General features: G+C 43.5%; 1 protein-coding gene across 1 annotated transcript in view; it reads left to right on the top strand.

Moving 5' to 3' along the window:
• The first annotated feature begins 15497 nt into the window (after positions 1 to 15497).
• The window catches only part of madd (MAP-kinase activating death domain), a 259573-nt gene continuing 258756 nt past the window's right edge, over positions 15498 to 16314 (top strand). The window contains exons 1-2 of the mRNA XM_073050049.1: positions 15498 to 15520; positions 15883 to 16019. Coding sequence (XP_072906150.1) covers positions 15498 to 15520; positions 15883 to 16019 — 160 coding nt within the window. The remainder of the gene's footprint in view (positions 15521 to 15882; positions 16020 to 16314) is intronic.

Below are 16314 nucleotides of genomic sequence, written 5' to 3'. Positions count from 1 at the left end.
AATTGCACAAGGAGGTATTGAGCCCACAGTTTTGAGGCATATTGATTAGTTTTGGGGAGGGGGGATAATGGTATTGAATGCCGAGCTGTAGTCAATGAAGAGCATCATAATGTATGTACCTTCGCTGTCCAGATATTCCAAGATTGAGTGAAAAGGCATCTACTGTTGACTGTTGTGACCCTAGGCAAATTGGACTGGGTCCAATTCACTTCTCAGACAGGAGTGGATATGTTTACTCACCAACCTCTCAAAGCATTTCATCAGTAGATCATGAGTTCAACTGAATGATACTTGTTGAGGCAAGTTGCCATGTTCTTCTTTGTTGCCTGTATATCTGAAGCCTGTTTGAAGCAGGTGGGTACTTCAGTCTGCCAAAGTGAGAGGTTAATGATATTGATGAACGCTCCAGCCAGATGATCAGCACAAGACTTGGCCAGGGACCCCCATCTGGGTCAGTGCTCTCTGTCAGCTCATCCTCCTGAAGAGTGCACTCACGTCAACCTCAGAGACTGAAATCACACGGTCATTGGGTGTTTTGGGAGGTTGTGAAGGTCCCTCCATGTTTTGATGGTTGAAGTGAGCATAGAAGGGATTGAGTTCGTTTGGGAGCATCACCTAGTTACCTACTGTACATCACTTAGTTTTACTTTGTACTTTGTAATAGCCTTCAAGTGCTGCCACAGGTGTCGTACGTTCTTCAGTGATTCATTTGGTCTGGAATTACCACTTCACATGCCCTCCTCACAGCCCCCCACCCTGCTCTCGTGACTACACCCCTCCCACACCTGAAACCACCATGGTGGACTTCACAGCTGAACAGGTGAAAAGACAGCTGAAACGTCTCCACCCAAGCAAAGCTGCAGGCCTGGATGGTCTCAGCCCCAGGGTGCTCAAAGCCTGTGCCCCCCAGCTATGTGGAGTAGTTCACCATGTCTTCAACCTGAGCCTGAGTCTCCAGAGGGTTCCTGTGCTGTGGAAGACGTCCTGCCTCGTTCCTGTACCGAAGAAGCCGCGTCCCAGTGGCTCTATTGACTACAGACCTGTGGCATTGACCTCCCACATCATGAAGGCCCTGGAGAGACTTGTTCTAGAGCAGCTCCAGCCTATGGTTAGGCCACACTTAGACCCCCTCCAATTTGCCTATCAGCCCCGAATAGGAGTTGAGGATGCCATTGTCTACCTGCTGAACCGTGTCTACGCCCACCTGGACAAGCCGGCGAGCACTGTGAGGGTCATGTTTTTTGACTTCTCCAGTGTGTTCAACACCATCCGCCCTGCTCTGCTGGGTGAGAAGCTGACAGTGATGCAGGTGGATGCTTTCCTGGTGTCATGGATTATTGATTACCTGACTGGCAGACCACAGTACGTGCGCTTGCAACACTGTGTGTCAGACAGGGTGATCAGCAGCACTGGGGCTGCACAGGGGACTGTCCTGTCTCCCTTTCTCTTCACCATCTACACCTCGGAGTTCAACTACAACACAGAGTCTTGGCATCTTCAGAAGTTTTCTGATGACTCTGCCATAGTTGGATGCATCAGCAAGGGAGATGAGACTGAGTACAGCGCCACGGTGGGAAACTTTGTCACATGGTGCAAGCAGAATCATCTGCAGCTTAATGTGAAAAAGACTAAGGAGCTGGTGGTGGACCTGAGGAGGGCTAAGGCACCGGTGACCCCTGTTTCCATCCAAGGGGTCAGTGTGGACATGGTGGAGGATTACAGATACCTGGGGAAACGAATGGACAATAAACTGGACTGGTCAAAGAACACTGAGGCCGTCTACAAGAAGGGTCAGAGCCGTCTCTATTTCCTGAGGAGATTGAGGTCCTTTAACATCTGCCGGACGATGCTGAGGATGTTCTACGAGGCTGTGGTAGCCAGTGCTATCCTGTTTGCTGTTGTGTGCTGGGGCAGCAGGCTGAGGGTAGCAGACACCAACAGAATCAACAAACTTATTCGTAAGGCCAGTGATGTCTTTGGGGTGGTACTGGACTCTCTGACGGTGGTGTCTGAAAAAAGGATGCTGTCCAAGTTGCATGCCATCTTGGACAATGACTCCCATCCACTCCATAATGTACTGGTTAGGCACAGGAGTACATTCAGCCAGAGACTCATTCCACCAAGATGTAACACTGAGCGTCATAGGAAGTCATTCCTACCTGTGGCCATCAAACTTTACAACTCCTCCCTCGGAGTGTCAGACACCCTGTGCCAATAGGCTGGTCCTGGACTTATTTCCACTTGGCATGATTAACTTATTATTTAATTATTTATGGTTTTATATTGCTATATTTCTTCACTATTCTTGGTTGGTGTGGCTGTAACGAAACCCAATTTCCCTCGGGATCAATAAAGTATGTCTGTCTGTCTGAGATGGCGCTCCAGAGATTATACCTAGACCTCTTGTATATTTCTTGTTTGTCAGACCTAAATGTCATTGATCAGGCCCTCAGCAGGTTGCACATCTCATGGTTCATCCAGGGCTTCTGTTTGGGAAAGACTGAATAATTTTGTGTGGGCACATTTGTCTCATCAGTGACAACCCTGATGTATTAATTCAAATCTTCTGATGACTCCTTGAACACGGTCCAGTGCAGTGACTTAAAGCTAGCCCATAGCTGTTCCTGTGCCTCCTTTGACCTCCTCTGTTGTTCTTTTCTCTGTATCCTTGTTCTTTAGCTTCTGCCTGTATGCAAATAGGTGAAGGACAGTCAAGTGATCAGATTTCCTGAAATGTGGTCTTGGGATGGAACAGTAGGCATTCCTAATCATAGTATGGTAGAGCTTGAGTATGTTGAGATTCCTGGTGCATATACATTTATCATTATATGTTGATGATTATTGGGCAAAGATTTCATCAAAGAAGTCTGATTGAAGTCCATGACAATGATTTAAAATGTGGTGGGGGTAGATTGTTTCTTGTTTGCTGACAGCAACATTCAATATCTCGAGTGCCTGCATAATGCCTGTGGTATGTAATCTACGGTCATGATTGTGGAGTTGCTTTCCCTGGGTAAGGCGAGCAGTCAGCATTTAATTGTTAGGTGTTCCAGGTCAGGGGAACAAGACAAGGTCACAATGTCCAAGCATCACAAAGAGTATATCGTGAGCTGCAGACCGCCCGCCCCCCCCCCCCCCCCCCCCCCCACCCTTTTGCCTTCTCTGAATCAGCAGTCAGGTCCATCCTGTGTATTAAGAAGTCCTTGGGTTTTCCTGACTTATCCAGCGTGTCTGAAGTGAGCCATATCTCCGTGAAACGCAGAACACAACGATTTCTGATTTTCCTCCAACACAGCAATCTTGTTCTCATGTGTGACTGTACATCTGCTAACAAGATGCCAGGTGGAGGAAGTTTCATTTCCTTATGTTTCAGTCATTTGGAGGCCTCCCCTCTTCCCTTTCTTACTGTACCTTTTGTTCGCTTAAAGGTGCTGTGCCGATGTACAAACCCCATTTCCAGAAAAGTTGGGATATTTTCCAAAATGCAATAAAAACAAAAATCTGATATGTTAATTCACGTGAACCTTTATTTAACTGACAAAAGTACAAAGAAAAGATTTTCAATAGTTTTACTGACCAACTTAATTGTATTTTGTAAATATACACAAATTTAGAATTTGATGGCTGCAACACACTCAACAAAAGTTGGGACAGAGTTAAAATAAGATTGAAAAGTGCACAGAATATTCAAGTAACACTGGTTTGGAAGACTCCACGTTAAGCAGGCTAATTGGTAGCAGATGAGGTATCATGACTGGGCATAAAAGTAGCGTCCATCAAAGGCTCAGTCTTTGCAAGCAAGGATGGGTCGTGGCTCACCCCTTTGTGCCAAAATGCGTGAGAGATTTGTTAGTCAGTTCAAAAGGAACATTTCCCAACGCAAGATTGCAGAGAATTTAGGTCTTTCAACATCTACAGTACATAATATTGTGAAAAGATCCAGAGAATTCAGACATCTCAATGCGTAAAGGGCAAGGTTGGAAACCACTGTTGAGTGCGCGTGATCTTCGAGCCCTCAAGCGGCACTGCCTAAGAAACCGTCATGCTATTGTGACAGTTATAGCCACCTGGGCTTAGGAGTACTTCGGAAAACCATTGTCACTTAACACAGTTCGTCGCTGCATCCAGAACTGCAACTTGAAACTGTATTACGCAAGGAGGAAGCCATACATCAACTCTATGCAGAAACGCCGGCGAGTTCTCTGGGCCCGAGCTAATCTCAGATGGACCGAAAGACTGTGGAACCGTGTGCTATGGTCAGATGAGTCCGCGTTTCAGCTAGTTTTTGGAAAAAACGGGCGTCGAGTTCTCCGTGCCAAAGATGAAAATGACCATCCTGATTGTTATCAGCGAAAGGTGCAAAAGCCAGTATCTTTGATGGTATGGGGGTGCATCAGTGCCCATGGCATGGGTGAGTTGCATGTATGTGAAGGTACCATTGACTCTAAGGCATATATTAGGATTTTAGAGAGACATATGTTGCCATCAAGGCGACATCTCTTCCCAGGACATCCATGCTTATTTCAGCAGGACGATGCCAGACCACATTCTGCATGGGCTACAACAGCGTGGCTTTGTAGACACAGAGTGCGTGTGCTTGACTGGCCTGCTGCCAGTCCAGATCTATCTCCTATTGAAAATGTATGGCGCATCATAAAGAGGAGAATCAGACAACGGAGACCACGGACTGTTGAGCAGCTGAAGTCTTATATCAAGCAAGAATGGACAAAATTTCCAATTGCAAATCTACTACAATTAGTATCCTCAGTTCCAAAACAATTAAGAAGTGTTATTAAAGGGAAAGGTGATGTAACACAATGGTAAACATGCCTCTGTTCCAACTTTTGTTGAGTGTGTTGCAGCCATCAAATTCTAAATTTGTGTATATTTACAAAATACAATTAAGTTGGTCAGTAAAACTATTGAAAATCTTTTCTTTGTACTTTTGTCAGTTGAATAAAGGTTCATGTGAATTAACATATCACAGATTTTTGTTTTTATTGCATTTTGGAAAATATCCCAACTTTTCTGGAAATGGGGCTTGTATTTGAGAGCTTTATTCGCCTGAGTATATATAGCAGAGTCCCATGGAAGTCGGGAGAAAGGATAAAAAGAGCAGATTCGGGCAAGGCCAATCATTTTGGATTGCGTAGGCATGGAAAGTGTCTGTGTCAGAGGCCTAACCTCAGCTACAAATAAAAGGGGGGGTAGACTCAAGTGGACACCATTGTTTGGAGTGGCCATTGCCAGAGTGTGCAGGCTTTGGCTTAGTGCACTCCAGCACAGTTAAGAAGAGGCAAACCCTTTTGTTTTTGGTATAGGGTAGTCAAGATGGAATGCTCCTTCTGTCAGATGTGGGAATTTGGGATACCAGCAAGTTTCCCTGATGAATACATCTACTGGAAGTGCACCCAAATTCAGCACCTGACTGAATGGATTAAGAGTTGGAGCTGCCGTTGGATGTATTCAGGATCATTCGGGAGACTGAAGATATTATAGATGAGACTTTTGAAGAGGTGGTCACACCCAGAGTACAGGCAACAAGTATACTCTTTAGGATACTGCTGGGAGGGTGGGGGAGTGGGGAGGTGGGCAGGTGATCCATCAGGACACAGCAGTTGCCAGGCTGGTGGCACTGTGGCTGGCTGTGAGCCTTGGCAGGGAAGGGTAAAATCAGGTGGTATAGTAGTTATAGGGGACTCGATAGTTAGGGGAACAGAAAGAAGATTCTGTGGCCATAAAAGATACACTAGGATGGTGTGTTGCCTCCTTAGTGCTGGGGTCCATGACTTATCGGAGCAGTTACAAGATATTCTCAAGGTGAAAGGGGAACAGCCAAAGGTGTGGTGCATTTTGGCACCAATGACATAGGCAGAAAAAGGAAAAAGGTTCTACATAGTGAGTATATAGAGTTAGGAAAGAGGCTGAAGAGAGGGACCTCCAAGGTTGTAATCTCCTGATTACTCCCTGTGCCATGGACTAGTGCATGTATGAATGAGTGGCTGAGATGGTATGAAGGGCAGGGTTTCAAGTTCTTGGATCATTGGAACCTTTTCTGTGGAAGGGGTGACCTGTACAAGAGGGACGGGTTGCACCTCAACAGGAGGGGAACCTGACGGATTTGCTGATGCTACTCGGGAGAGTCTAAACTAGTTGTGCAGGGGGCTGGGAGCTGGATCCCCAAGTCAGTAAGAGAAGAATCAGACCAGAAGATGGATGTCAGTAAAAGTAGTCAAAGGCAACATCGCAATAACAGTTATGATGGGTTGGGTAGTTTGAAGTGTGTATATTTTAATGGAGTATTATTGCTAAGGGTGGTGAACTCACTGCATGGATCACTGCATGCATGTTGTAGTTGTTACTGAAACTTGCTTGAGAGGGGCAGGAATGAGTGGTTTTTGAAGTTTAGTAAAGATAGAGGGGGAGGCAAAAGATGGGGTGGAGTTGTACTACTAATCAAGGACAATACCACAGCTGCACTTAGACACTGGTAGTCCATTTGGGTGGAACTCAGGAATAGGAAGGGTGCAATCACACTGATGGGATTGTACTGCAGACCCCCTAATAGCCACTGGGACATTGAGGAGCATGTATGTAATCAGATTAAGGTGAAGTGTAAAAATAATAGGGCTGTTATCGTGAGGGATTTCAACTTCCCTAACATAACCTGGGACCTTCTTAGTGTAACTTTCTAACTCTACTCCTCATCTTTTTTTCTCCAGTCCTGCTGAAGGGGCTTGGCCCAAAATGTCAACTGTACTCTTTTCCATAGATGCTGCCTGACCCGCTGAGTTCCTCCAGCATTCTGTGTGTGTTACCTTCTTAATGTAAGGTGTTTAGATGGGACTGAATTTGTTAAGTGTATCCAGGAAGATTTCTTAATGTGGACGGTCCAACAAGAGGAGGAGCTGTACTGGACCTGGACTTGGTAATGAGTTTGGCCAGGTGACTGACCTTTCATTGGATGAACAGTTAGTGAACAGTGACCACAACTCCTTATACTCACTGGAATTTTAGGATCAATCCTAAAAGGCTTCCCCTTTATCCTTAAACTGTGACCCCTCATTCTGGACTTCCCCAACATCGGAAACAATCTTCCTGCATCTAGCCTGTCCAATCCCTTTAGAATTTTATACATTTCAATAAGATCCCCCCTCAATCTTCTAAATTCCAGTGAGTATAAGCCTAGTCGATCCAGTCTTTCTTGATATGAAAGTCCTGCCATCCCAGGAATCAATCTGGTGAACCTTCTCTGTACTCCCTCTATGGCAAGAATGTGTTTCCTCAGATTAGGGGACCAAAACTGCACACAATATTCTAGGTGCAGTCTCACCAAGGCCTTGTACAACTGCAGTAGAACCTCCCTGCTCCTGTACTTAAATCCTTTTGCTATGAATGCCAACATACCATTTGCCTTTTTCACCGCCTGCTGTACCTGCATGCCCACCTTCAATGACTGGTGTACAATGACACCCAGGTCTCGTTGCACCTCCCCTTTTCCTAATCGGCCACCGTTCAGATAATAATCTGTTTTCCTGTTCTTTCAACCAAAGTGGATAACCTCACATTTATCCACATTAAATTGCATCTGCCATGAATTTGCCCACTCACCTAACCTATCCAAGTCACCCTGCATCCTCTTAGCATCCTCCTCCTCACAGCTAACACCGCCGCCCAGCTTCGTGTCATCCGCAAACTTGGAGATGCTGCATTTTGTTCCCTCGTCTAAATCATTAATATATATTGTAAACAACTGGGGTCCCAGCACTGAACTTTGCAGTACCCCACTGCCTGCCATTCTGAAAAGGTCCCATTTACTCCCACGCTTTGCTTCCTGTCTGCCAACCAATTCTCTATCCACATCAATATCATACCCCCAATACCGTGTGCTTTAAGTTTGCACACTAATCTGTGTGGGACCTTGTCAAAAGCCTTTTGAAAATCCATATATACCACATCCACTGGCTCTCCCCTATCCACTCTACCAGTTACGTCTTCAAAAAATTCTATAAGATTCGTCAGTCATGATTTTCCTTTCACAAATCCATGCTGACTTTGTCCGATGATTTCACCTCTTTCCAAATGTGCTGTTATCACATCTTTGATAACAGACTCTAGCATTTTCCCCACCACCAATGTCAGACTAACCGGCCTATAATTCCCTGGTTTCTCTCTCCCTCCTTTTTTAAAAAGTGGGGTTACATTAGCCACCCTCCAATCCTCAGGAACTAATCCAGAATCTAAGGAGTTTTGAAAAATTATCACTAATGCATCCACTATTTCTTGGGTTATTTCCTTAAGCACTCTGGGATGTAGACCATCTGCCTTTAATCCCTTCAATTTACCTAACACCACTTCCCTACTAACATGTATTTCCCTCAGTTCCTCCATTTCACTAGACCCTCGGTCCCTTACTATTTCTGGAAGATTATTTATGTCCTCCTTAGTGAAGACAAGAACGAAAGTAGTTATTCAATTGGTCTGCCATGTCTTTGTTCCCTATGATCAATTCACCTGTTTCTGACTGTAAAGGACCTACATTTGTCTTGACCAATCTTTTTCTTTTCACATATCTATAAAAGCTTTTACAGTCAGTTTTTATGTTCCCTGCCAGCTTTCTCTCATAATCTTATTTCCCTTTCCTAATTAAGCCCTTTGTCCTCCTCTGCTGGTCTCTGAATTCCTCTCAGTCCTCAGGTGTGCCGCTTTATTTTGCTAATTTATATGTTTCTTCTTTGGACTTGATACTATCCCTAATTTCCCTTGTCAGCCACGGGTGCACTACCTTCCCTGGTTTATTCTTTTGCCAAACTGGGATGAACAATTGTTGTAGTTCATCCATGCGATCTTTAAATGCTTGCCATTGCATATCCACCGTCAACCCTTTAAGTATCATTTGCCAGTCTATCTTAGCTAATTCACGTCTCATACCTTCAAAGTTACCCTTCTTTAAGTTCAGAACCTTTGTTTCTGAATTAACTATGTCACTCTCGATCTTAATGAAGAATTCCACCATATTATGGTCACTCTTACTCAAGGGGCCTCACACGACAAGATTGCTAACTAACCCTTCCTCATTGCTCAATACCCAATCTAGAATGGCCTGCTCTCTACGCTCACATCTGCTTCAGAGACTGAAATCACACAGTCATTGGTGCTGTAAGATTTCGTGAAGGTTCCTCCATGTTTCGATGTTCAAAGCAAGCTTAAAAGACATGGAGTTCATCTGGGAACAAAGCCTTGTTGTCACCCCTGTTGCATGGTTTCACTTTGTAAGAGGTGATGGCATTCAAGCCCTGCCATAGCTGAATAGCTTCTTTCAGTGGTTCAAGTCTGGAATGGAATTGCCTCCTTGTATGTGAGATGGCTTTCTGGAGTTGATATCTGGACCTCTAGTATTTTACTTAATCTCCAGACCTGAATGCCCTTAGCGGGTTGCAGATGTCATGGTTGATCAGGGCTTCTGGTTCAGAAAGACTCTGAATGTTTTTGTGGGGACTCACTTGTCTATAACTGTTTTCATAATATCCATGACAGCTTTGGTGTATTCATTAGATTCTCTGAGTCCTTGAACATCGCCCGGTCCACTGACTCGAAGTAATCCTCAGCCTCCCATGACCACCTGTTTGCTGTCCTTACCTCTGGAGCCTTGCTGTTTAATTTCTATCTGTATAGGTAGGAGGAGAACAACCAAGTGATCAGATTTCCTGTACTGCAGTCTAAGCATAGAATGGTTGGCATTCCTGATTGTAGTCAGACGGACAGACAGACATACTTTATTGATCCCGAGGGAAATTGGGTTTTGTTACAGTTAACCAAGAATAGTGTAGAAACACAGCAATATAAAACCATAAATAATTAAGTAATAACAAGTAAATTATGCCAAGTGGAAATAAGTCCAGGACCAGCCTATTGGCTCAGGGTGTCTGACACTCCAAGGGAGGAGTTGTAAAATTTGATGGCCACAGGCAGCAATGACTTCCTATCATGCTCAGTGTTGCATCTCAGTGGAATGAGTCTCTGGCTGAATGTACTCCTGTGCCTAACCAGTACATTATGGAGTGGATGGGAGACAGCAGTGGTCAGCACCCCTGCTGCTGCAGCTTGTATGTTGATGATAATTGGGTAGAGATTTCTGATTTTGAAGTCTTTGGTAATGATTTGAAAAGCATCAGACTGAGCTGTTTCTCTATGCTGATCACAGCAGACAGTTCTTTGAATGTCTGTTCAACACCTGCCTTTGGCGGTGTGTAATTCCAGTTCATTAACATCTTTGATTGAGAGACCCGATACACTGCATTGCAGAACTCCACAATATTGTCACAAATTCTCTATGTAACTGAAGCATAATCACCATTTTAGTTCATTAGCTTCCCTAACATGCTGTACCAGGATACTAAAACTACTCCTACATTCTTGTGCATTGCAGAGTTTTGAAATTATTCACTACTTAAAAATACTATGGTTTTCAAGCTTTCAATATTGTTCTAAACATTCCTGCCTAAATTTGTGTCATCAGCAAATTCAACAGTTACTGTATACCTTTGGTAGCTAAATCCTTGCAATTTGTACAAATTGTAGAAGATTAAGTGCCCAGGACTTACCCCCTTAGCACATAACTTATTACATCTTACCAACCAGAGAGAATCTCACCTGTGTTTTATTCTGGTGGAGGGGACAGGCAGGTATGTTGTCCTCTACTTTAATATTTTGTGATAGCCTTTGATTTGGAGCCTGGAAATTTGCACTCTGCCACTTCCTGTGATCATATGGGTTTCCTCCAGGTGACCTGGTTTCCCCCTGCAGTCCAAAGACATACTGGTCGGTAGGTTAATTTGTCATTGTAAATTGTCAATGATTAGGCCAAGATAAAATTGGGGGATTGCTGGGCAGCATGGCTCGAAGGACCAGAAGGGCCTATTCCATGCTGTATCTCAATATATAAGTATGTTTGTAAGTAACCATCTGTCAGATCCCCTTTATCCAAGGTAGACATTACTGTGCAGATTTTGATTTTGTCTGATTTCCTTGAATTTTTTTTTAAGTTGCCTGCCTGAACCCTCTACAATTTGCCTATTGCCACAATTGGTCTGTGGCAGATGCAATTTCAATGGCCTTTCACACGGCTTTAGATCACCTGGGCAATACAAACACCCATGTCAGGATGCTGTTCATTGAGGGAAACTAATATCCAAATGGGAAGGTTTGTTAATGCTGCACGGTAGGGTTTAAAGTAGAGTTGCAGAGGGATGGGAACCAGAGTGCTAGAACAGTTAGTGGAGAGGTTAGGCAGATGTTGGTAAGACCTCTAACAAAGTTAGGAATCAAATGGTTGAGCATGGTGCGACTAGTGTCCTGAGTTGTGTATATTTCAATGCAAGAAGTATCGTAGGAAAGGTGGATGATAGTGCTGAAGATGAGGTAGCTGGTTTAGCAAACAGGCAACATGTCGTGAGGAGAAGCTGTTGACAGGGCAAAATTACAGGCAACAGGATGAGTTGCTACATAAAAGGCAGGCAAAATCAAAAAGGGTGAATGTAGCAGTGAAGGTGTTACATTTGAATGTGCGCAGTTTACAGAATAAGGTAGATGAAATTGCAGCACTGTTGCAGATTGTCATGTATGATGTAGGCATCGCTGAATCATGGCTGAAAGAAGATTATAGCTGGGAGCTTTGTTATATGCCCGTGGGTTTCATTTACTGTGAGTGTCTCTTTAAGAAATGTCTGAATGAGGTGGGACTATGATATCAGTATAACAAGCTGTGATGGACCATTGGGATTTTCAGTAGTGTTGGGAGAGAGAGAGAGACAGAGAGAAACTTTGCAGTGCAAGCTGCTAGTAGGAGCTTGTTTAAAATGGGTAAAGTCTGATACTTTCCCATGCCCAAAAGATTGGGTTGATCAACAGCACACTGTGCATTGGATGTGTGACTGTCATATCATATAATCTGTATGAGGATTTTTGTTGGAATATCCTGTGGGACCATGGTTGTTAACCCTTACCTGGATTCGGGTGTGTTATGTGGTAACCACTCTTAGAAGAAAGCATATTTTGTGACTGTCACCATATTTATACGTGGATTTCAGAACAACATGACGAATAGGAACTTCGGCGACTGTTAATTTTGTTTACCCAGCGTGGAACCCGTGGAATTATACGTAATTGCCTTCCCTCTACATTTTAACGTGGATGTATAAGCCTCTCCCATCATTTATTCCGTGGATTATTGAACCTTTCTACTTTGCCATCTGAATCTTAAGGCTTTAATAATTGTTCCTCAGCTTGACTGTTTGAGGAGCCCCCCCCCCCCCAACGCACACGCACACACACACACACACCACTGTTATCTTCTGTTTATTTCATTTTAGTCTCTATATTTTGAGTAGATACTAATAAAGATAGTGGTATTCTCTTGAATTCCGGATGATGTGGGAAACCTTTCAAGTATCTTACTATCTTTCCTTTCGGTCCTGATGAAGGGTTTCGGCCCGAAACGGCGACAGCACTTCTCCCTATAGATGCTGCCTGGCCTGCTGTGTTCCACCAGCATTTTTTGTGTGTTGTTGTTTGAATTTCCAGCATCTGCAGATTTCCTCGTGTTTGCTCTAAGAAGCACAGTGATGGTTTGTTCTTATATTCTAGACCCAATCTCCCTTGCCAATTTTGCACCTTATCATTATATGTGAATCATTTCTGTGATGAAATCACCATTAAGTTCACTGATTTTAAATGTGTGCAATTACTCAGGGAATTGTGTCATCATATTGTAATGCCCATGCTATTGGCTTATGTATGTCTAGGGGAAAATCTGTCCACCCGCCAAACTGTGTCTCCCAATTGCATGGATGCTGTGAAATGCACACTGATACAAACTCGCACGCACAAGATCAGACCGCACACCATGTACATTTACAGAGTACACTTTATAAATCTTACTAGAACTAGGTGATGAATAGTGATACAATATAAAAAGAAAAGAAAAAAGGTCAAAACTTATCAATTTGTGCACAACCGTTGGAACTCAATTTCGAAGTCTTCGGTCCACTATTTGATCTTCTCCGACCTCCTCGACCCACCGCCTGGGACCAACTTCGATGGTCGACCAGAGTGCGTCCAGCATGTCCTTCCTCTCCGATTCTCCTCCCGAAAAACCCGCGCACTCACTTCCGGTTCCCACACATACAGATAGAACAACATTGCTACCATTGGTTCGATTCTCCGTTATCAATAATTATAACCCAAACATTCCAACTAAACAGCATTACCTCATCAGTTACCCACAAAGAAGCCAGTTCATTATAACTCTACAGAGAAGCCATTTTATATATGCAGTTAGCAGTTAACATACAGTTAATAATCTGAGGACCCTACAATATGTTTTACTATTTGCCTTCTAATTGTAGTTGTTTATCACAATTTTGTATGTACTGCAGTTCAATTTTGTCACACTTGTTTTTAAAAAACCTAAATTGAAATCCTGATACAGTAAGTTTGACACGACATCTCTCGGTAGAGTTAAGATCCTGTGACAATAAATACAGTTGAGGTAGGGTGATACATTATAGGTAAGGTTGGGTGAGCACGTTGTGACAATTGTTGCAATCATGTTAGGATATGGTTTGCTGCCTCTTGTTTACTCTTTGATGGAGCAAGGCAAGCCTCCTTTTTCAGCCTGTAAATGTACTGCATGCAATGTAACATTGAATACTCCAGGGTACAGAAGGAAAACTGTTTTCTCTAACATTGTGATCACATCTTGCATGAATCTTCAAACAGAGCAGCTGTTTCATCTCAACATGGTGAGAGGCAGGGGGAGGAACACAGCTGAGCCGTGGAGTAAGAGAAACTCACTTGTTAATTGTGGCAGGGAGACAAAATACCTGGGGCGTAGAGAGGCAAAATGGATGATGGGGAGAGGATCTGCATGTTGAGAATTGAAGAAACTTGAGCCTTTCAGGTGTTTAATTATTTTCCTCATCCTTGAAGAAAGCTGTCAGTTAGGCAAATTTCTAATCAAATTAATTTCCATGTGTATGTGAGATAGGGTATTTTGATGAAAAGATTAAAGAGTCTATATACTTGAATGGTAAGGCTCTAAATAGAGGGATATGGGGAACTTGGGGTCACAGGCCAAAAATGATGAAGGATGCAGAAGTAAGTCAGATGAAAGTTGAGAATTAGGGGAACTGTTCTGTTTGGAGGGAGAGGGAAGGGTGAGAATTTAGAGGAAGCACCAACTTGCACAGAGGAAATGAAGCCAGATTTCCTGACAGATGTGCTGGGTTGGACAGCCTAATCTTAAAAGCCTACTGAGATGGATTGGCTATCTCGTCTCTCTATTCTGTCAAGCTGATGTTAGTTGGAGATCTTGCATATTTCCTTTCCCTCCCACAGCTGCTGTTTGAGCTGCTAATTTGATGTTTTGCACTTGGATTTGGGATACGGGTGTAAAACAATAATAACTGCAGTGGTGTATATTAATGTGGCCATGAATAAAGCCCAAGAATAATGTTACGTACCCCATAACTGGGTCACTTACCAGCAAAGATAGAGAGGTCCGTTGAAGTCTGATGGTACTATTTTTAACAGTATTTATTGATAGAAATACACAAAAATAATATCAATGCAAACACACAGATAATATACGTCGTCAATACTAAATCTAAAAGCGCGGGTATAATAATAATCAATAAGAAATAAGCTGCATCGTTGTCTAGGGGATAATGAATTGTCCGATGGAAATATATAGTTCGTTCAGTTCATACAGGCTGCAACCGTTGGGGACCCTGTGTGGCAATTGTTGGAGAGAGAGAGAAAGAGACGGGTTAAAACTTGCCCATTCTGTTTATGATGTCAATCCTTCGAGAGTCGTTGAGAGTTGAGTTCCCCGTTGTTAGCTAAAAACCGTTTTTTCCGTGGCAAAGGTCACCGATTCCGGGCAAATGGAAGTGGACGCACGTGGCCTTCCACCGGCTTTCGCTATTATGGGATCGCTAGCATTTCTTCTGGTGCGTCTGAGGGGCTGTTCCCGCAGACCCTCTTTTTATCCTGACTCACAGGGTCTCAGGTGTCAATCAGGTTGGGATGATGCAATCCCTCCTCCAACCTCCTCCTTGGTTCATTGCCTGGGGCGTCGATGCATCGTACAGGATGCAATACACAAGTCCGTCTCCAAGAGACAATAGCCGGCATCAATGGGTCCGCCTCTCGGAGGCCAAGACACATTCCACCGCCTTGTGGATTCTGCATGTCTTTCTCTCATTTCCTGGGTCTCCTGAATTGACTCAATAGTGATCTTGCGATCTTCACAAAGGAGGGGGCTACCCCCGCACCCTTCGGCCCCTCAGAGCAGTGGTACATTCATAACAATAAAAATTCCTTTCCAGAACACTGGAATTGAAAGCCAATGATGATGGAGATAAGTTTGATTTGTGTTTGGCTAACAGGTTTAGTGCATGGTTCTGGTTTCTATTTTCCAAATGTATTAGAAGATAATGGATAATGTGCGAAATAGTAGGTAAGTAGATTTATCTTCTTCCACTCAGGGTCACCTAGTGGCACAACAGCTGGTGCAGCTGCCACAGATCCAGAGATTCCAGACCTTGACCTTGGGTGCTGTGTGTGGGACAGCTTCACAGTTTTCTGTCTCTGCCTATGTTTCCCCCAAATGTGTTGGTTTTCTCCTGCATCTTAATGTCATGCTGTTTGGTAGGTTAAGTGGCCACTTTAAATTGCTCCTAATGTAGAATTGGGATAAGAATGAATTGGTTGCAGGAAAATAAGTGGGGCAATGGAATTGATAGGATTACACTGAGATGTAATAGATGGGCCTTTTGTATCTTGAGGAAATAAGTATTTTGACATGTATTAATGTTCCAGGCCCCTGAAGCCACTTCGCCCCAATAGTTTGAAACTCCCGAGTGACTCTGAAGTGGAATCAGACTCAAGAGCAAGCTCCCCAAACTCGACCATCTCCAACAGCAGTGACGGCTTTGGAGGATTTATGTCATTTGCCAGTAAGTGCTTACATACTTTGGTATTGGTTTGGAATGTTGAGAAGAGTTGACTTTGAATACATCCCATTTCATTTGTCCAATTAGCTTGTCAATCTAGTAAGCCTAGTCTTTGTGAAGGTGGTCTCTATTAACTTTTGTACTGGTCATGTGGTCCTCTAATACTTGCATTATTGATTAGGGAATGGGTGCCTAATAACCCTTGGGATTTTGGTGCCAGATTGACACAATTTATGCACTATTGGATATTACTCTTATTAATATTGCAACATATTTTTAACAGATAAATTTTCTGGTG

The sequence above is a fragment of the Hemitrygon akajei genome, chromosome 6, assembly GCF_048418815.1.
Source record: "Hemitrygon akajei chromosome 6, sHemAka1.3, whole genome shotgun sequence".
NCBI lineage: Eukaryota > Metazoa > Chordata > Chondrichthyes > Myliobatiformes > Dasyatidae > Hemitrygon > Hemitrygon akajei.
The sequence above is the reverse complement of the archived record's forward strand: the minus strand, read 5'-3'. Positions and strand labels throughout refer to the sequence as shown.